This window comes from Phasianus colchicus, chromosome 31, assembly GCF_987193195.1.
Source record: "Phasianus colchicus chromosome 31, bPhaCol1.hap1.1, whole genome shotgun sequence".
Taxonomy (NCBI): Eukaryota; Metazoa; Chordata; class Aves; order Galliformes; family Phasianidae; genus Phasianus; species Phasianus colchicus.
The window spans coordinates 1,118,736-1,138,990 of NC_143466.1; the positions used below are offsets into that span (position 1 = coordinate 1,118,736).

At 53.9% G+C, this 20,255-nt stretch overlaps 5 protein-coding genes and 1 pseudogene across 12 annotated transcripts in view; 3 read left to right on the top strand and 3 right to left on the bottom strand.

The window, feature by feature from the left end:
• Window positions 1–20,255, top strand: part of LOC116241348 (T-cell-interacting, activating receptor on myeloid cells protein 1-like) — a 79,566-nt gene that overhangs the window by 48,949 nt on the left and 10,362 nt on the right. The gene's annotated exons all lie outside the window — the stretch shown is intronic.
• On the top strand, window positions 261–3,872 carry LOC116241459 (T-cell-interacting, activating receptor on myeloid cells protein 1-like). Its single transcript, XM_090127875.1, has 5 exons — window positions 261–1,363; window positions 1,437–1,472; window positions 1,590–1,874; window positions 1,956–2,267; window positions 2,388–3,872. The coding sequence occupies exons 1-5, from the start codon at window positions 1,333–1,335 to the stop codon at window positions 2,504–2,506; spliced, it is 783 nt and encodes a 260-aa protein (XP_089984001.1). The 5' UTR covers window positions 261–1,332; the 3' UTR covers window positions 2,507–3,872.
• Window positions 4,622–6,580, top strand: LOC149914127 (T-cell-interacting, activating receptor on myeloid cells protein 1-like). The gene is made up of 4 exons (XM_090127904.1): window positions 4,622–4,793; window positions 4,867–4,902; window positions 5,020–5,298; window positions 5,781–6,580. Exons 1-4 carry the CDS (start codon window positions 4,670–4,672, stop codon window positions 6,074–6,076), a joined length of 735 nt encoding a protein of 244 aa, XP_089984030.1. The 5' UTR covers window positions 4,622–4,669; the 3' UTR covers window positions 6,077–6,580.
• LOC116241299 (osteoclast-associated immunoglobulin-like receptor) lies at window positions 7,710–10,045 on the bottom strand. Of its 4 annotated transcripts, none has more exons than XM_090127807.1 (5): window positions 9,824–10,045; window positions 8,920–9,597; window positions 8,657–8,797; window positions 8,506–8,540; window positions 7,710–8,054 (listed from the first exon to the last, which is right to left on the bottom strand). In XM_090127807.1, the coding sequence occupies exons 1-5, from the start codon at window positions 9,843–9,845 to the stop codon at window positions 7,917–7,919; spliced, it is 1,014 nt and encodes a 337-aa protein (XP_089983933.1). In that variant the 5' UTR covers window positions 9,846–10,045; the 3' UTR covers window positions 7,710–7,916. The 4 variants fall into 4 exon arrangements, with proteins under 4 accessions (XP_089983933.1, XP_089983936.1, XP_089983934.1 ...); XM_090127810.1 differs by having other exon boundaries at window positions 9,715–9,903; XM_090127808.1 differs by having other exon boundaries at window positions 7,962–8,540; window positions 8,920–9,231; window positions 9,313–9,597.
• LOC116241816 (T-cell-interacting, activating receptor on myeloid cells protein 1-like) lies at window positions 11,404–13,794 on the bottom strand (annotated as a pseudogene).
• On the bottom strand, window positions 15,292–17,715 carry LOC116241221 (T-cell-interacting, activating receptor on myeloid cells protein 1-like). Of its 4 annotated transcripts, XM_090127756.1 has the most exons (7): window positions 17,670–17,715; window positions 17,561–17,596; window positions 17,165–17,443; window positions 16,742–17,083; window positions 16,479–16,619; window positions 16,247–16,284; window positions 15,298–15,562 (listed from the first exon to the last, which is right to left on the bottom strand). In XM_090127756.1, the coding sequence occupies exons 1-7, from the start codon at window positions 17,698–17,700 to the stop codon at window positions 15,425–15,427; spliced, it is 1,005 nt and encodes a 334-aa protein (XP_089983882.1). In that variant the 5' UTR covers window positions 17,701–17,715; the 3' UTR covers window positions 15,298–15,424. The 4 variants fall into 4 exon arrangements, with proteins under 4 accessions (XP_089983881.1, XP_089983882.1, XP_089983879.1 ...); XM_090127755.1 differs by having other exon boundaries at window positions 15,292–15,562; window positions 16,742–17,443; XM_090127753.1 differs by having other exon boundaries at window positions 15,413–15,562; window positions 16,247–16,619; window positions 16,742–17,443.

The window sequence follows — 20,255 nt, forward strand, 5'->3', positions numbered from 1 at the left end:
TTATTATCCTTTACCACCTTTGCTAGATTCAATTCCAGGCAGGCTTTAGTCTTCCTCGTTGCATCCCTGCAGGCCCTGACAACATTTCTATATTCTTCCCGAGTGGTCAGACCCTTTTTCCACATTTCATGGACCTTCTTTTTCCCTTTGAGTTTGCGCATGAGCTCCTTGCTCATCCACACAGGTCTCCTGCCACCCTTTCCCAATTTCTTGCTCACAGGGACGCACCGATCCTGGGCTTGGAAGAAGAGCTGTTTAAATGCCAACCAGCTCTCACAGGCCCCCTTACCTTCTAACACCCTAGCCCACGGGATAGCTCCAAGTAGGTCCTGGAAGAGATCAAAGTTGGCTCTCCTAAAGTCCAGGGTAGCAATCCTACTTTTTGCTTTGCTCCTTCCACTCAAGATCTTGAACTCCACCATCTCGTGGTCACTACAGCCCAAGCTACCCCCAACTTTTACTTCCTTAACAAACCCGTCCTTATTTGTGAGAATAAGGTCCAGCAACACCCCTCCCCTCGTTGGTTCCTCCACCACCTGCATCAGAAAGTTGTCTTCGACACATTGCAGGAACCGTCTGGACTGCGCGTGCCTGGCCACGTTGCTTTTCCAGCAAATATCTGGATAATTGAAGTCCCCCATAAGCACCAGCGCCTGGGATTGCGACGCTACTTCCAGTTGCTTGTGGAAGGCCTCGTCAACCTCCTCCTCCTGATCAGGGGGCCTGTAGTACACACCCACAACGGTGTCACTCATACCAGCCTGCCTCTTCATTCTCACCCACAAGCTCTCCACAGCTACATCACCCTCCCCCAGGTGGAGTTCAATACATTCTAGCTGCTCTCTCACATAAAGAGAAACTCCACCACCCCGCCTCGCCAGCCGATCTTTCCTAAAAAGCACATAAATGGAACGGCAGAGGAAAGTAGAGTGGGGACAGAGTGTGGTGCCCAGGGTGCGTGGTGGCAGCTCGCTGGACGTGTTGGGGAACTTGTGTGACATCCCATGTGGAACACACCATTGGATCCACTTGTGCTGTGTTTGGCATCCCAGGGGGACAACGTGCAGGGCCACGTGCTGGCAGAGCACTGAGGATGGTGTGTAACAACCAAGCGATGACAAACTGCAAAGGACAAAAAAAGGAGGACTATTTGCACAGCTCCATGTGAGCCACACTGCTGGGGAACCCACAGTGCCACTTCCGGTTTTGGCAGTGATTTCCACGTCAGGTGGTGACACCAAAACATCCAGTCCTAAAAGAGGAACTGACAGCAGCTCAACGCCAATCCTTGTCCCCACTGCAGTCTGGCCGTCTACAAACTGCTCCTGCCTTATGGCACCAATGGTGCTGGTCCTCATCCTGGGTGAGTGACAATGGGGACGTGGTGCCACAGGGGTTGGTGGCCCAGTGTGGGACCAGGATTGTGTCTCTTGCAGGTTGGTGGCTGGTGGCAGGAAGCAGGGCACAGCTGTGTGAGTATGGGGACAGGGGGAGAATGGGGAGAGAGGGAGGGGAGCGTGGTCAGGGGGCCATCAGAGGTGCAGAGGAGGGTGTGCAGGGACAAGGCTGACTGCTGTCCCCTGTCCTAGTGCCCCGACCCTCCCTGTCACTGTACCCCAGCCTGGGGGTGTCCCTGGGGGACAATGTCACCCTGCGGTGCCACCTGCCCAGGTCAGCTGCACGAGTTGAGCTCTACAAGGAAGGATACTGGGGATTTGAAAAGCAAGCGGATATGGACGTGGTACAGAAAACGGCTGAATTCCACTTGGTTAGTGTAGAGAGGAAAGATGCAGTGAAATATCATTGCCGGTACCGTGTTTTGGAGCCCTGGTGGACATTGGAGAAGAGTGACGCCGTGGAGCTGGTGGTGACAGGTGAGGACACTGGGGACAGTGATTGGCCCTGAGCTGACCCAACAGGGCCATGTCCCATTGCTGTCTCCCCTTTGAACACAGATCCCAAATTGCCCCCACCCAGTATTTCCATGAGCTCTGGGAGTAAAGTGGGAACAGGGACCAATGTCACCATCTGGTGCAGCAACCAGGAGAACAGGGGCACCATCTTCCTGCACAAGGATGGGCACTCAGCCCCTATCCTGCACCAGAACCCCAGTGGTAGAGGCTCGGCCACCTTCACCCTCTTTGGGGTGACACAAGCTGACTCTGGCACCTATAGGTGCTCCTGCCACATTGGTGGCTTCTACCTTCTTTCCTCACCCCTTGGGGACAGCGTGACACTGGAGGCAACAGCCACACCTGCACCCCCAGGTAGGTCTGAGCCCCATGTCGGTGTCCTTGGTGTCATTCCTTTCTGGCAGGGTCTCTGCATCCCATCCCCATGGAGTTGATGTCCGGGGATGGGGAGATGCACACTGCTGGACCCCACAGGTGATGAGAGGAGGTCCCATGGGAACCTGGTGGTGGCAGTGGTGAGGGGCTGCGCTGCTGCCCTCGTCTTTGGCCTGGGCCTCTACTTTGTCCTTGATGCCTGCAGCCTCTGGATATGAAGAGATGACAGCCCTGGTGGGGAAGACTGCTGACTCACCTTGACACCTAATAGAGGACCTTTAGATCCCTCCAAGTATGTTCTGCTTCCTTTTTGGTCGTGTACATACCCTCCAGTCTTCCTCACATACCCTTCAGCGCCATAGGCATCCCTCCTGCTGTCCTTCCTCATCCTCCATTCCCTATTAGTGGAGAAATCCCCTTAACTTTCCCCTACCTCCACTTCCATGCACCATTCATCCCCCTCGTGCTCTTTGTTGCCCTCCATAACCTCCATCTCACTCCCTTTTCCATCTTGAGGGAGGTGCCCTCACCCAGAAAGGCTGAAGCTATCCATTTCCAGGACAGTATCTCTATCAAAGAGTCCCTCAACACAGCTTGCCCCCTGGGGATCCCCCAAACCCATCTATGAACTCCGAAGCCTGTCCTTAGGGACTACATGGAACTCCCAGTTTATATGGCTTACCCCGTCTTTATGTGCATCCTCCAATCCAGCCCATGTGAAAACCAAAATCTACATTCCAGGAAAATCAAATGGAATCTCCACTGCTCCAGTGCTCTTCCAGCCCTACACAAACCCAGAATCTGTAGGCACCCCCAGAATTGAGTATATCAGACCCATGTAGACCACAGTCAGAACAAAGCCCCAGGGAATCCCCAGACCTCCTGCACAGCCCCCAGATCCCATGGGAATTCCCAAGCCATAGTGGAACTCCCAGATGCCATGCATAGGAACTGCCTATATCACCCATCCTCAGATCTAAGCCTCCCCTGATCCTCAAGACCCAAATGCCTCTCAGAACTCACTGGGACCCTCAAACCATAATGAGACACTCCAACACCCTACTTATGTCCCCAAAACTGAGACACCTTCGATTCCCAAGCCCACCCTCCCTGTTACCCAGTCTTACCCACCAGAATCCCAAATGCCCCAAATCTAACATCCCCAAAGCCTTTCCAGTGTGGCCCATATCATTCCCAATCCCAACAAATCCCTCAAGGATCAACTCTAACCCCCAAATCCTTCTTTATCATCCTCAAATCCCTTCTCACCCACTGGCACACAAAATCTCTCCCAAGTTTTAGCACTGGTTGGAGGGTGGTGAGCAGCTGTGCTGAGCATCGCTTGTTTTGTAAATCTATAAATATAATCACCTGTCATGGGTTTATGATTTTTGGTTACTGGCATTCCGCATCATAACTTCATGTGGCACACTGAGAGTGAAAGAGCTAATGCTCCCGTTCCATGGATCGTGGATAGTTCCAGACACCTGGTTCTCCAAAGAGAAGAAGAACTGCACACCACGCACCCCAGAGGACTTTGTGCTGTTCTCTGTTTTCCATTCAGAGGGGAAGATAAAACTGTTGGAAGTTCATGAGCTGTCCTCTCTTTTCCTTCTCTGCTCCTCCCAGCAACGTGTGTGCTCCCTAGTCATCTCAACTTCAGCATTAGAGTAAGGCCTTTGGTTTTGGACACACTTCCATTCTATTTGCTGTATTAGCTTCAATTTCAGTTATATTGTATTACACTGTACTGCAAATGTGTTACATTGCATACTGCTATCTTTTCTGTTAGTAAATTACCTCTTCTCCTGAGGTTGTTGCTACTGTTCCATCTCCCAACCTTTTCCCCATTATTCCCTTTCCCCTTTCCCAGGGCATGGGTCATGGCTCCCCCCACAACACCAGTGACAGAACCAGGCCAAACCGGCCTGTGTACCATGCATATTGCCATTACTATGATTTCTCTCTTCCTTTTCTGCCCTAGTAAATTGTTTTCTATTGCAACCCATGAGTTTTGCATTCTCTTGGTTGATTCTCACACAGTGCACCAAGAGTGGGGTCAGTGAGTGAAGGGCTGTGTGGTGCTGAGCTGCTGGCAGCTGACAGCACTGCAGTCCTTGTGGTACCAAAAGTGGGACCCAAAGGGTGCAGATCCCGACGCACCACTGAAGCCACGTGTGCTGTGTCTGGCATCCCATGGGGGACACCACACGAGGCACGTGCTGACAGAACTTTGGGGACAGTCAGTGACACTTGAGGGGTGATCGCCTGCGTGGGACACACAAACAGGGTCTGTGTGCAATGCCCTGTGTGTGTCAGCCAATTGAGGACAAAGCATTGTCACCACAAATGGGGGAAATTTGTCACGAGGTGGTGACATCATGGCATCCTGTCCCCAAGGGGAAATGAGATTGCCTCTCCGGCCACTTCCTGACCCCACTGCAGTCTCTCTGTCCCAGAGCTGCTTCTGCCTCATGGAACCAATGGCGCTGGCCCTCATCCTGGGTGAGTGACAATGGGGACGTGGTGCCACGGGGGTTGGTGGCCAGGTATCTGACCAGGACCGTGTCCCTTGCAGGTTGGTGGCTGGTGGCAGCAAGCAGAGCACAGCATTGTGAGTATGGGGACAGAGGAAGAATGGGGAGAGTGGGAGGGGAGTGTGTTCAGGGTGCCATGAGAGGGGCACAGGAGGGTGTGCAGGGACAAGGCTGACTGCTGTCCCCTGTCCTAGTGCCCAGACCTTCCCTGTCACTGCACCCCAGCCAGGAGGTGTCCCTGGGGGACACTGTCACCCTGCGCTGCCACCTGCCCCGAATGCGTGCCTGGGTCCAGCTCTGGTTGAATGGAACTCTCAGATCTGACAAGCAAAAAGACAAGGAGCAGGATACAGCTGAGTTCTCCTTTGCTGTCACAAACCTGGAAGATGCAGGGACATATCAGTGTCGGTACCAGGTGTCAGAGCCACTGTGGACATCAAATAGGAGTGAGCCCGTGGAGCTGGTGCTGACAGGTGAGGGCACTATGGACACCAGCTGGCCCTGGTGTCTTCTCCTCCCTGCAAGCAAACCGCAGCTTCCCCCAACTCAGCATTTCCCTGAGCCCAGGGAACATGTGGCAATGAGGACTGATGTCACCACCCACCGCTGGAATGGGGGTCATGGTGGCACATTCCTCCTGCACACAGCTGAATGCTCGGACCCTATCCTGTGCCAGAATCCCACTGGGAATACTGTGGGTGGGGTACAGAAACCTTCACCCACTCAGGAGGGTCTCTGGCCTCTGCCAGCACCAGTACAAAATCCTACAACCCCAAGGATCACACATTTGTGTCCTCACCCCTAGGGGACAGCATGATGTTGGAGGTGACACCCACACCTGCAACCCCAGTTTGGTCAGAGACCCCATTTGCACGCCCCCGGTGTCACCCATGGGTGGAACTGTCCCTGCATCCCTGCCCTGTGATGTTAACACCCAAACACTTGCACCCCACAGGTGCCCAGGGGCGGTCCCATGGGAACCTGGTGGTGGCGGTGGTGAGGGGCTGTGCTGCTGTCTTGGTCTTCAGCCTGGGCCTCTTCTTCGTCCTCGATGCCCGCAGCCTCTGGACAAGGAGAGATAAAAGCCCTGGTGAGAAAGGGCTGTACCTCCAGGTGCCCCCCAGGGACAGCGAGGATGTGACTTACGTCGAGATGCCAGCTGCCATCCCGTGCTCCCAGCCTCCCAGTTCCCCCACCGCCAACCAACCCCCCGTTATCTACACCACAGTGAGCACTGAATTACCGTGCTGATGGGCCTCCCAGGTGCCTCATTTTGGGGTGTGTGGAAGGGGACAGACCTCAAATTCCCTGCTTGGGACTCCCTGATGTCCTCTTCTTATCTCAGATCAGTTGATCTCCCCAAATCTAACAATCCCAAATTCTCACTCACCCCAAACACTTCCCACTCACACCAAATCTCTAAATGCTCAACTCCTACCCCAAAGTCCTTCTTTCTCCCCTCAAATCCTTTAACACACCTTCAGTCCTCCAAATGCCCTCCAATCCACTCCAAAATATCGCCAACCATTCCTCTAAAACCCCCTAATCTGTGCCAATCTTCCCCTCTTCTGAAGATCCCCCATAATGTCCTTTTCTTCTTCTTCCATCTCCTACAGATGCCCTAGATCCCCTACAGACCCCTCATAATCCCCTGCCTCCTATTCTGTCCTGCTCTTATCATTGGTCTTTGGGTGCTCAGCAATTCTTTTGTTCATCACTTGCTTTGGAAAGATATATAAATTTATCTGATTATCATTCCTGGTATTTCTCTTTTCCTTTTCAGACTCAGGAAATAGATCAGAAGTCCTTATCCATCCCTCCAACTCTCTGTCATTCTTCCACACCCGGAACCTCCATCCTGCACCAAAATCCCCATCCACACAAAAAAAAACCTCCAATCAACCCCCAGAATCTCTGTTCAGCCCCAAAACTTCCATTCATCCCAATGATCTCCACATATGCCCAAAACCTCCATCTCACCACAAATTCCTCATCTAGCACCCCAATCTCCATACAGCTCCCCAAATCATTCATCCAGGCCAAATATCTACACCCCACTCAACCCTCCATACACAGCCCTCCAAAACCTCAATCAAACCCAAGACCTTCAGCCCACAGAATCATCATCCACCCCAAAATAACTCAATTCAGCTCCCAAATACATCATACCGCCTCCCAAATTTTAACCATCCCCCAAAATTTCCATTCACCCTGAAACCTCCATCCAGCCCCAAAATCTCCATCTGACACTTAGCTCTACATCCAGACACAATCACTACATCCAGCCCAACATTTCTATAGAGCCCCCAAACCTCCATAGAATCTGAAATTCCTTCAAACAGCTGCCGGGTCACTGTGTGGTCCAAATATCTCCACCCAGCCCCACAGAATCTTCCATCTGGACTCAGTCATCTCCATCGAGCTCACAAACTCTCCGGCATTTCCCCTTTCATTACCAAAAGGGGGAAGTCAGCTCTCCTGCCCTTCCCCTCACTGCTGCTCCCACACACAGCCCTCCCACACACAAACTTCCTCTTTCACCCTTTGCTGCCAAACCCCACAACCCCTCTGTCCTCTTCCAAATGGTCACCAAAAAGCAATTTCTCTCCTCACCACAAATCCTGCCCCAAAACCTTGGGGAGATGGGGGCTGGTTTGGGTTGTAGAGATGGAGATGCACCATGGGAAGCACATGATAAGGACACGTGTGTGCTGTGGGACAGATGTGGTGCAGACACATCTGGGGGGCACGTGTTGATGACATGCATGTGCTGTGCAGGCACACATGGAGTGCAGACGCAGGGAGCACATGCTAAGGACACACATGAGCAGCACTGTGTCCAGCTGTTGGTGCACACACACGGCATCACACAGACACACACAGAGGCACAGAGGTCTTCCACACGTGTGTTTGGACACCTTGTTGTGCACGTGGGATGGTGCACACACGTTTAATCCACAGCCACGAGTTCACACGCACAGGTACATGGATGCAATTCACAGGTGATGGTGAGCACACAGAGCACACCAGCACTGCACACACTTGATGTGTGCACACAGCATCCACGTCTTTGTGTCCACAGGTGGGGGCATCAGCGGGGTCCCCCAGTGCCCACCTCGGCGTAGATAATGGGGGAGTCAGGGGTTGTAGAAGAGCCGGGGGGGTGGGTGCTGGGGGTCAGAACTTGCAGCTCGGCGTTGGTCAGAGCCTGGCTGTCAGCGGGGGACACCTGGGGACACAGGGACAGCAGTGTGAGCATGGGATCCCAACAAGCCTGAGGGGATGGTGGCGTTGTGTGATGTGTGGGGGCTGTGCGAGAGGGGGGGTGTTGGGAGTCTGGGGTGCTGTAGACTTTGGGAAGCTGTGGGTGTGACACTGGGATTTCCTGTGGGTGGTGTTTGGGGGTCCCGCTATGTTTTGGGGTTGCCCATGTAGTTTGAGGGTGTTTAAGGCTTGGAGCATCCCAGGGGGCTTCAGTTTGGGATTTGGGGCATCCCAATGGTGGAGATTTGGAGGCCCTCATGGACTGGATTGGAGGGTGCACACAATGTCATGGGGAGCCATAAAATGCAGGGGGTTCTTTGCAGTCCCCACAGGAAGGGTTGGGTTTCCCAGGTGAGGTCTGGAGGAGGGGTAATGGGGCAGATTGGGGTTAGGGGTCCCCTGACCCAGACACTGACCTGGAACTGCACGGCCTCGGGACTTCTGGTGGCACCTGAGTCATAAATAGAAGGGGAGGGGGGGGCGGGGGTGTTACGGGGGCACCAATCAACACCTGTGGGGATTTATAGTGGATTTATGGGGGATCAAAGCCATTTAACCCCTCCCCACCAGAGCTCTCATCTCTCTGTATTCGTCTTCTCTGGGCAGCAAGGAGGAATGAGACTATGAGGATGAGGATGATGACAATCACAGCAGCACAACTCCTTGCCACCACTGCCACCAGGTTCAAGCTGGGACCCCCATTGTCACCTGTGGTGTCAAAGTGTTTGAGCTGTCCCTGTACCCAGCTCCTTTCTCAATGGAGGTGGGATGCAGAGACAGGGTCACCCACAGCTGAGAAGTGGAGCACCGAATGAGGGCCTCAGACCTACCTGGATGTGCAGATCTGGCAATCACTTCCAGGGTCACATTATCTCCGAGGCATGAGGACAGACGGTAAGAGCCCCCAGCGCGGTAGGAGCACCTATAGGTGCCAGAGTCAGCTACAGTCACCCCAAAGAGGGTGAAGGTGGCTGTGCCCTCACCGTTGGGTTTTTGGTGCTGGAGAGGGGCTGAGTGCCCATCCTTGTGCAGGAAGATGGTGCCCCCATACTCCTTGTTGCTGCACTGGATGGTGACATTGGTCCCCGTCTCCACACGTTCCTTGGGGATCAGGGAAATGTTGGCTGGGGGATACTTAGGATCTGAGTGCAGAGAGGAGACAGGGATGGAACACAGCTCTGAGGGAACAGCCCAAGGCCATCTGCTTTCCCCAGTGCCCTCACCTGTCACCACCAGCTCCATGGGTTCACTCTTCTCCGATGTCTCTGGTGGCTCCAGCACCCAGTACTGGCACTGATATCTCACTCCATCTTCTTTCTTTACACTAATCAAGGGGAACTCAGCCATGTCCTGTACCATGTCCATGTGTGCTTGCTTTTTAAATCCCGAATATCCTTCCTTGTAGAGCTCAACTCGTGCAGCCGGCTGGGGCAGGTGGCACCGCAGGGTGACATTGTCCCCCAGGGACACCCCCTGGCTGGGGTGCAGCGACAGGGAGGGTCTGGGCACTAGGACAGGGGACAGCAGTCAGCCTTGTCCCTGCACACCTTCCTTTGCCCCTCTCATGGTCCTCTGACCACGCTCCCCTCCCTCTGGCCCCGTTCTCCCCCTGTCCCCATATTCACATTCCTGTGCTCTGCTTCCTGCCACCAGCCACCAACCTGCAAGGAACACGGTCCTGGTCCCACACTGGGCCACCAACCCCCGTGGCACCACGTCCCCATTGTCACTCACCCAGGATGAGGACCAGCACCATTGGTGCAATGAGGCAGGAGCAGCTTGGGGACCGTAAGACTGCAGCAGAGACAGGGAGTGGCCAGAGAGTTACTTTCAGTTTCCCCCAGGGCACAGGATGATGTGATGTCACCTCCTGATGTGGCAATGTGAGCCCTTAGCAGTGGTGATGCTGTGGTGTCCTTTTGTAGTGGGACAAGTGGATAAGTGTTCACTGCACACTGTGCCTCTTGAGGTGCCCCACACACACTGTCAACTCTGGGGTGTCACACACTGTCCCCAAAAGGTGTGTGCCCTGTCACGCTGTCTCTCAAGGCATGCCAGACTCTCTGCACAGTTCTCCAAGAGTGCAGTCCGTGCTTTCCTGGGGTCTGCAGGGCAACAGAGTCAGACAGTGACTCAGAGGAGCAACAGAAGAGCATTTATTGAACTTTCCAGCAGCAACCAATCAGCTGCCCTGCAACAAAATTAGGGGACTTCCTAGGAACAATTATTGAGTGATACGGATCAGGGATCCTTGGACATTGGTGTTATTGCTTGATCTGCAACTTCCAGGGAAATGTAGGTTCTGGCTGCTGCAGAAGAAGAGTAAAAGATGACAGGGAGGAAAATGAGCAAGAGAGAGAATAAGAAAGAAAAGAGAGAAAATGGAGAGTAGGACAGAAAGAATGTAAGAGTGGGAGATGGAGGGAGAAAAACAATCATGGTCCATTTTGAGGAGTTGCAGTGCAGGAGCAGAAGGGGGGATGGGAGTGCTCATCCAATGGCTGAAGTCTCCAACTGGCAAAAAGGAGACAGCACAAAATGCAGCTTCTCTGGGCATCCCTTCCTGTCTGTTGGTTGGCAGCTGCTGCATCACAAGGTTGCATAGAAGTGAGTTCACAGTGACAACATTTCTCAGAAATGTGTTTGTGCCAGAAATGTTCTTGCGGAGAAGCAGTGCGATTGGTGGACACACAAAGGCTGTGCGGTTATCTCACAGCATCTGGTGCTTTGCAGCCTCTGTTGTTCTGGCAAGAGCCTTGTTATGGCAAGTGTTGGAGAGGTAGCAAGCACACCGAAAATGTCAGCAAATGTGTTTTGTTGTTTGCTGGTAATTCTGTGGAGCAGAGAGTGCCCGTGTGAGGAGTTCCCGCGGTGAGGGTCCTGCAGTGCCAGAGTGATGGCACTGCTGAGCACAAGGAGCACATGGCATCCATGGCCGCTGTCACACGAGCACACGCTGCAGACAAACGGGCAGAAGCATCCAGAATTGCAGGGCAGCCCTCAGAGGCGAGAAGCAGCGCCAGCGCAGTGAAGGGAACAGCCCTGAGAGCTGTGATGGATGGCACCGAGTGAAGGAACAGCTGAGCGCTGTGAGCAGCAGCTCTGAGGCTGCTGTACCGCTGAGAGCAGTTGTGTTGGAACACGCTCTGCTCACAGCTGTCGGGATCTCCACCCTTCGGGCCCCACGTTGGCCACCAGGAGGATTGTGATGCTGTCGCCTGACAGCTGCTCAGCAACAAACAGCCCTTCCAGCACTGACCTTTCTCTTTGTGGCTTGCCAAGAGATTCAGATAAAGAAAGACAAAATTCGCTGGTTGAGACAAAAACTATTTACTCGGACCAAAAAGGAGAGAGAAATAACAGTAATAGTAATAACATTTTTATGCTTACAGAATTAGTGGTGCTCAACACAGCTGCCCACCACTCTTTGACCAATGCTCCAACTTCGAAAGGATTTGCAGTCCCAGTGTGTGTTCACAGATCTGAGGAGTAGAAGGTAGGCTTTGGGGTTTAGAATTGAGCATTTAGAGTTGAGGATTTGGTGTCATCGTGAGGGGCGTGGAGTACACTGGTAAGGATTTGGGGATGTTAGGCTGGGGGTATTTGGGATTCTGGTGGCTAAGACTGGTTAACAGTGGGGCTGGGCTTGGGAGTCTGGAATCGCTTAGTTTTGGGAATTCAAGCATGTGTTTGGGGTGTCTCACTATGGATTGAGGGTGCCTGATAAGAGTTCTGATAAGTGTTTAGGGCTAAGAGATATGGGGAGGCTTAAATTTGAGGACTCCGTAGGTGAGATACTGGCATTCCTATGCATGGCATTTGGGGGTTTCTCTATGGCTTGGAGTGCCATTGGGATCTGGGGCTGTTCAGTAAGTTTGGTGATTCTCTGGGACTTTTAGCTCACTGCGGACTACATGGGTGGTATTTGCTCAGATCTGGGGGTGCCTATAGTGTCTGGGTTTGTATAGGGCTGGAAGAAGACCGGAGAGGCTGGTGGATTACATCTAGAGTTCCTGCAATATAGAATTTGGTTTCCGATGGGCTGGATTTGGGGAGGCACATGGGACAAAGAAAGCCGTATGAGGCTGAGAGTCTCTCGGGGTCCATAGGGACAGGATTTGGAGTTCAGAGTGGGGTTTGGAGGAGTTCCCAGGGGGCAAGTTCAGTTTATGGATTCGATGTCTCAGACATTGTCCTGGAAGTGAATGGCTTCAGACATCCTGGATGAGGGGGCATCCGTATCAAAATGTGGAGGGGAGAGGGATGGGGGTTATGGAGGGTGCCAAAGAGTACAGGGGGGATCAGTAGTGCATGGAAGTGGAGGTAGGGGAAAGTTAAGGGGATTGATCCACCTATAGGGGATGGAAGATGAGGAAGGACACAGCTGGAGGGAGGTATAGGTATTGAAAGGTATGGGAGGGAGACTGGGGGGTATAAGAACTGTGCAAGAGGAAACAGAGCATACTTGGGTGCGATCTAAAGCTGCTCTATCGAGTATCAAAGTGATTCAGCAGTCTTCCCCACCAGGGCTGTCATCTCTTCGTATCCAGAGGCTGCAGGCATCAAGGACAAAGTAGAGGCCAAGGCCAAAGACAAGGGCAGCAGCACAGCCCCTCACCACTGCCACCACCAGGTTCCCATGGGACCTCCTCTCATCACCTGTGGGGTCCAGCAGTGTGCATGTCCCCATCCCCGGACATCACCTCCATGGGGATAGGATGCAGAGATTCTGCCAGAAAGGAGTGGCACCAGGGACACCGAAATGGGACCTCAAACCTACCTGGGAGTGCAAGTGCGGGTGTCACCTCCAGTGTCACGCTGTCCCCAAGGGGTGAGGAAAGAAGGTAGAAGCCACCAATGCGGCAGGAGCACCTATAGGTGCCAGAGTCAGCTACGGTCACCCCAAAGAGGGTGAAGGTGGCTGTGCCCTGATCATAGGGTTTTTGGTGCTGGAGAGGGGCTGAGTGCCCATCCTTGTGCAGGAAGATGATGCCCCCAAACTCCTGGTTGACGCACTGGATGGTGACATTGGTCCCGTCTCCACACATTCCTTGGGGATCAGGGAAATTTTGGCTGGGGGATAGCTGGGATCTGAGTGCAGAGAGGAGACAGGGATGGAACACAGCTCTGAGGGATCAGCCCAAGGCCATCTGCTTTCCCCAGTGCCCTCACCTGTCACCACCAGCTCCACGGGTTCACTCTTCTCCGATGTCTCTGGTGGCTCCAGCACCCAGTACTGGCACTGATATCCCACTGCATCTTTCTTCTTTACACTAATGAAGGGAAACTCAGCCATGTCCTGTACCATGTCCATGTGTGCTTGCTTTCTAAATCCCGAATATCCTTCCTTGTAGAGCTTAACTCATGCAGCCGGCTGGGGCAGGTGGCACCGCAAGGTGACATTGTCCCCCAGGGACACCCCCAGGCTGGGGTGCAGCGACAGGGAGGGTCTGGGCACTAGGACAGGGGACAGCAGTCAGCCTTGTCCCTGCACACCCTCCTCTGCCCCTCTCATGGCCCCCTGACCACGCTCCCCTCCCTCTCTCCCCATTCTCCTCTTATCCCCATACTCACACAGCTGTGCCCTGCTTCCTGCCACCAGCCACCAACCTGCAAGGGACACGGTCCTGGTCCCACACAGGGCCACCAACCCCCGTGGCACCACGTCCCCATTGTCACTCACCCAGGATGAGGACCAGCACCATTGGTGCCATGAGGCAGGAGCAGCTTGGAGACGGCCAGACTGCTGTGCCTGTGTGACTGTGCCACACATGTCGGATACATGAGCAGAAGCAGTGGCACACATGTGGAGGCTCACATATGGGTGTGCACATGTGTGGTCAGATACGTGGATCCTGCTGGCCTTGGGGTGGCTGGGGACAGATCTGAGGTCCCACGGGACTGGTGGCTCGATTTTGGCTTGGATTGCAAAGAGTTTTGGTTTCCAGAGGAATGGTGGGTGTATTTTGGGCAGGACTGGAAGGTTGGAGGGCCCCCTCAGGAATGAGGAGTTCCTTTGGGGACAAGGAGATGAACTCCAGTCCCACAGGGCTGGTTATGGGTTGGTGCTCAGAACTGTGAGCAGTGGAAATAAGCAGCTGTGTGCAGGGATTGGGGAACAGGGCTCAAAAGTGCTGAGAAAATCATCCGTAAACACAGGAGCTGTGAATTTTCAGCTGGAATGCACAGTGCTGCAGCCAGGCATTCAGCTCAGAACTGTGGCCGTGTGTCTCTCCCAGACTCCATGAGCCCCCTGTGAGCAGAGAGAAACAGCCATGGCTCCACATCTGCCTCATCCATGGCACGGCCCTTTGGGGTACGGACATCTGTGACAAACTATTGCCAAGGACGGAGCACAGGAGGAGGGAAATGCCCTCAGAACTCCCTGACAGACACCTGAGAGCTCACTAAGAACGGCAGCTGCTTCCACTGAACCAGACTGATGCGTTTCTTTCACAAAAACAAGGACAAGCTCTCACACGTTTTATGGATTTGTTTCTCTCTTTTTTAGTTTGAATGAACGATATCAAAAAGTTCAGTTAGTAAGAGTTGAACTACACCATATACTTCATGAGGGCTATTCTGAAAGTAAAACCTGCAGGTTTATTACTTTGGCCCACAACATCGGATGGGAATGTCAGTGGGACAGCAGCAGAGGTGGAACCTTCCCACCAGTGTCCCATCCCCTTTTGTTGCCACGTGACAGACGGCAGCAGAGGGGACACATTGGCACAACGGCATCTGACACGGATATGGGACAGAGCTGAATTCCCCCATGCAGAAATAATGGCCCCACTGACATTCATCGACGCTTGTGAGCTCTGATGGAGACCAGGGGGCGGATGTGAGCACAGTGAGGCGGTGCGTTTCAGCAGTGCTGACAGTGACAGCAGTGTGAGAACACTCCTTGAATTGCACTCGTGGGCTCATGCACGCCTGTTGTTACACACCACTGCAGTGTTATGGGGCCTTTTGTGGTGACTTGGGACCAAGCCAGGGATCCCTCAAGGCTGCTGGTGGAGTTTGGTGCAGAGCTGTGGGGGTCCTACAAGAGTGTTGGATGAAGTTTGGGTGTGTATGGGGAGGCTTTGGAGGTGTCCAGGGGTGTAAAGGAATCCAGGTGATAAGGACGGATTGTGATGGTAGTGATGACTGTTCAGGGATGAAGTGGGATTAGGGACAATTTGGTGCACACTGGTGGGGATTTGGGGGACGTTAAATTTGGGGAGATTTGTGGGACTGCAGGAGCAGAGGGCATCAATGAGACCCAAGCGGGAACTTGGTGTCTGTTTCCATTCTTGCACTCCGAAAAGGAGGCAACCCACGTGGGGGACATCATTGGGGTCTTTCAGAGCCCACCTCAGCATAGATAACAGGGGGCTGGGGCACCGTGCTGGCCCCAGGGCGGCAGAAGCTGGGGATCACAGCTTGCAGCTCAATGTAGGTCAGCCCTTCGTTGTCTTCTGGTGGCACCTGGAGACACAGGGAAATGGTGGGGTGATACCATGGTGTTCCCCAAAGTGCTTGTGGGGGGACCAATGGTCTCAGTATGTAGGGTAATAGCCAAGAGAGTGCGCTTGTGGTTCTGGGCTGCCTGAGATTCGGGGTCTGCATGGGTCAGACTCTGAGGGATGCTACAAGTGTTTTTAGGGCTTCCCACTACTTGGCTTGAGGGTGCCCATGGGATCTGGGGGATGGTTAAGGGTTTAGGGGTGTGCAGAGGCTTAGATGTGGTGTTCCTATGGGTATGACGTAGGTGTTTGTGGTTGCCCATGGGGTATTCAGTGGACATTTAGGGTTTGGAGATTCGACAGTTGGCTGAGATTGTCAGCGCCATGGGTCAGACACTAAGGGTCCAGATGAGTGGTGTTTTGGGTTCATGTTCTGTGATGTTCATGGAGTTTGTGTTGAGCTTGGGGTGTGGATGTCCTCAGGGAACATGGGGGCTGAGATGAAGGATGAGGGGACTGTCCACAGTGTGGATTTGGGTTGTGCATGGGTTGGGTTTGGGGAGTGCAGATAAGGTTATGGTAAGCCATACAGTGCTGGAGGTCCTCTGGGTTCACCATGGGTTTTGGGTTCCTCTTATGGTCTGCTGGGAGGGGGAGAGCTTAGGGAGCAGTTTGGAATTTAAGGTCATCACACACAGACTCTTACCTGGAGCTCCTTGGCCTTGGAACTCTTGAGGGGTTCACCTGCATCAAAAAGAGGAAAGGGGGAGGGTCGCGGTTATGGAGGAACTCAGAGGGATCCCAGAGGGACATGGAGGGGGATTTATACAGGATGGACAGGGAAATGGGAACTCCAGGGCATGGACTGGGGTTGCAGTGTGCAGCAGTGAGTGCTTGCGGCATCTCTGGGAGATGAAACCATTTAACCCCTTCCTCACCAGAGCTGGCAGTTCTCTGTATCTGGCGTCTGCGGGCAGGCAGGAGGAAGAAGGTGATGAGGATGAGGCCGAAGGCGAGGGCAGTGGCACAGCCCCCTGCCACTGCCACAACCAGGCTCCCACGGGATTCCCCATTGGCACCTGTGCAGTCCGGGTGTTTGGGTGATGCCATCCCCAGAAGCCACCACCCTGGGGACGGGATGAGGTGACACTGCCACCCATGGGTGATACGAGGGACATAGACATGGGAGACTCAGACCTACCTGGACGTGTAGGTGGGGATGTCACCTCAAGTGTCACGCTGTCCCCGAGGGGTGAGGACACAAAGGGGTGACCCCAGGGGCGGTAGGAGCAGCTGTAGGTGCCGGTGTCAGCTGGGGACACCCCAAAGAGGGTGAAGGTGGCCATTCCTCCACCACTGGGGTCCTGGCGCTGGACAGGGGCTGAGTGCCCACCCTTGTGCAGGAGGAAGGAGGATCCATAATCCCAGTTCCAGCACTGGATGGTGACATTGGACCCCCTCCCCACGTGGATACTGATATTGATGGCTGTCATCACGTGTCCCTCAAAGCTCAGAGAAATGCCAGGTGGGGGGTACCTGCGATCTGTGTGCAGGGAGGGCAGAGAGGTGGGACACCACCCTGTGGGTACAGCCCAAGGCCCACCATTATTCCCAGTGCCCTCACCTGTCAGCACCAGCTCCACGGGATCGCTCTTTTCTGATGTCCCCAGTGGCTCAGACACATGGTACTGGCACCGATACGCCCCTGCATGCTCCCAACTCGTGCTAACAAAGGAGAACTCGACCGCATCCTGCTCCTTGTCCTGGTACTTGTTGTGTGTCCTACCTCCATCCTGGTACAGCCAGACCCAGGCAGCCAGCCGGCTCAAGTGGCAGCGCAGGGTGACATTGTCCCCCAGGGACACCCCCTGGCTGGGGTGCAGTGACAGGGAGGGTCTGGGCACTAGGACAGGGGACAGGAGTCAGCCTTGGCCCTGCACACCCTCCTGTGTCCCTCTGATGGCACCCTGACCACACGCCCCTCCCACTCTCCCCATTCTTCCTCTGTCCCCATACTCACAATGCCGTGCTCTGCTAATTGCCACCAGCCACCAACCTGCAAGGGACACGGTCCTGGTTCCACACAGGGCCTCCAACCCCCGTGGCACCACATCCCCACTGTCACTCACCCAGGATGAGGGCCAGCACCATTGATGCCATGAGGCAGGAGCAGCTCTGGGACAGCAAGACTGCAGTGAGGACAGGGAGTGGTGAGAGAAAGCAGCTCTCAGTTCCCCTTTTGAATCTGGACGTTGTGATTTGTCACCTCCTCACGTGTCAAATTCAGTCCCCAGGGAGTGGCAATGTTTTGAACCTGATGGGGTGGCACACACATAGCAGCACAGAAGGTTCCACCGGGGTGCCGCACACAAGCAGTCGACCCTGGGATGTCACACAGGGTCCTCAAAGATCTTCCACCACCACATGGCCTTGCTTGGTGTCGCCCATGGATGCCAATTGCAGGACATGTAGCTCCAAATGGGTTTCTCCCATGGGATGTCACTTGTGCTCTCCAACACGTCCAGCCAGCTGTCACCACGTGCTTTGGGTACCACACTCTGTGCTCACCGTGCAGAGTTTGTGTGGGCAAAGCTCAGTGAGGGGTGAAGCTGCACGATGCTGAGTGGGACAACAGAGAGGGGTTTTGAAATGGATGAACAACAAAGGTAGGAGCAGCGAGAACATCAGTTCGTGACTGGATGAGAATGGGCGCCTTCCAAACTGGGACAGAGATGAAGCAGAGACGTCTGGTGCCTTCTCTGCTGCTTTCTGCAGCAGCAGCGATGGGCTCTGGGACCACAGGTGCACTGAGATGAATGACCGTGACTCAGTGCAGAGTTGGAGTTTCCCTCGAGAACTCATGAAGGTGAAACCGGCACTGAGGGTCCAAATGCAATCAGCAATCTGAATGAGAATCTCTGCACTGTGATTGCTATGGAGGCATTGGCACTCTGACTGTTACATCTCTCTGTGCGGCTGAGCGATGCGACGAGGAGAAATGGAAAGAAGCCTTGCACTGCTGAACAGCTTCAGGAGAGGAAAGGGAAGAGAAGGAGATGGAGTGCAGGGAAGAGAAAGAGAGAGACGGGCAGAGGAAGGGATCAGCGCTGTGGATGGCAGCGTAGTTCAGCCAAATGGTTGTAAGTGTCCCCATTCTGTGAGTGTGCCCATGCCAAAGCTGCAAAGTCTGGCAGTGCTGCAGTCCCAGAGCTTCTCCCCAGCATCCCTTTGTGCCCGCTGGGCTGATTGGTGCCACGGCAGGGCTCGTATCTTGCTCGTGTTGGGGACAATGGTGAGGGACACTGCCCGGGTCCTCCCACACCCCGTGCTGCCCACAGCCATCCTGCCTCAGGGCTGTTTCTGAATGGGGTCTTCACCACAAATAAAGCCAGAAACACACCGAGAAGACAAAAAGGGAAGTGAGAAATAACGGTGATTTTAACTATAGAGATCTGAATAGATAGAAACCAGTGATGCACGATGCAACTGCTCACCGCTCATCACCTCCAGCAGTGGCTTCTCCCCCCCAGGAAGCTCCTCAGAGCTCACCTGATGCCATACAGGCAGCACAGAGCAAGAAACTGAGAAACGGAGCCATCCTTGGCTCTGTGCAGCACTGCTCAGTGAACTCTCTGGCTGCGGATCTGTCTCTGCTTCTCTGAGAGTTCTGCTTATGAGCCCCGGGAACGGGGGATGCAGGGGGTTGTTCTCATGCCGGCACAGAACATAAGCTCTGATATCTCAATCTCACTGATTTCCCTCAACCCTTCTGCCTTTTTTTCCCTCACAGTTCCACTATTTGTACCCTCAATTACACTCCCACACACCATCAAACCAGTTCATCCCACTCCCTCCAAAGCCCACGACTCAAACAATACATTCCCACAGACACCCAGCACTCGGTCTCACCATTACAAAACTCAGTTATAACATCTGGTCCTGTTACATCATTTATGTTCCTGGATTCTTAGTCAGTGTTCCCCCAGGCTCACCAATGACATCTCTCCACTGAGCCAGAGGGGTCTTTTCAGTTTTTCTCTTGACACCCTTTGTCCCATCACAGCTGTTTATCCCGGCTGCTCTTCAGGACTGGTTGAAAATCCCTTGTGTGATGCTGAGTAATGGAGCCCACCCGCTTCCCCAGGGCACCAAATTCCCTGGGTAAGAGTCGTAACCAACGTCCCCAGCAACACAGAGTATTTCAAGCAGGGAATGGGATTCCACAAGGAACACTTTTACAACACAAACGTTGAACCATCACAAAGACAGCAGTAGTGACTCACACAGATCCCATCACCAAGAGAAAGAAAACCGGTTCAGATATTCCCTCCTTCCACAAAGTCCCACTCCTCACTTTCCTGCCCAGCCCCTCCTGGCAGTGCAGTGTGACAGTGACCCCTGTTACCCCAAACTGTAAATGTCCTCCCCAGCACCCACACCGTGCCAGGGCCGTTCCCCTGTCACCTTTCAGGCAGACTCATGGTTTCTAATCCTATGCCAAAATAAATCCCCCCTTGGGTGCCTTCAGGGCTGATGCACAGTTCTTACTGCCGTGCACCCTGCGCTGCCCTGCCCGACTCACAGTGCTTTTCCCCAAAGCCTTCACCAGAGAGCAGAAGCAGAGACAGAGAATGCAGAGTGAGGGAATGTCTTTCTCCAGAGGATCTTGTCTTCTCACGCTTGAGAGTTGCAGTCAAGTGATGAGAAAGGCTCTT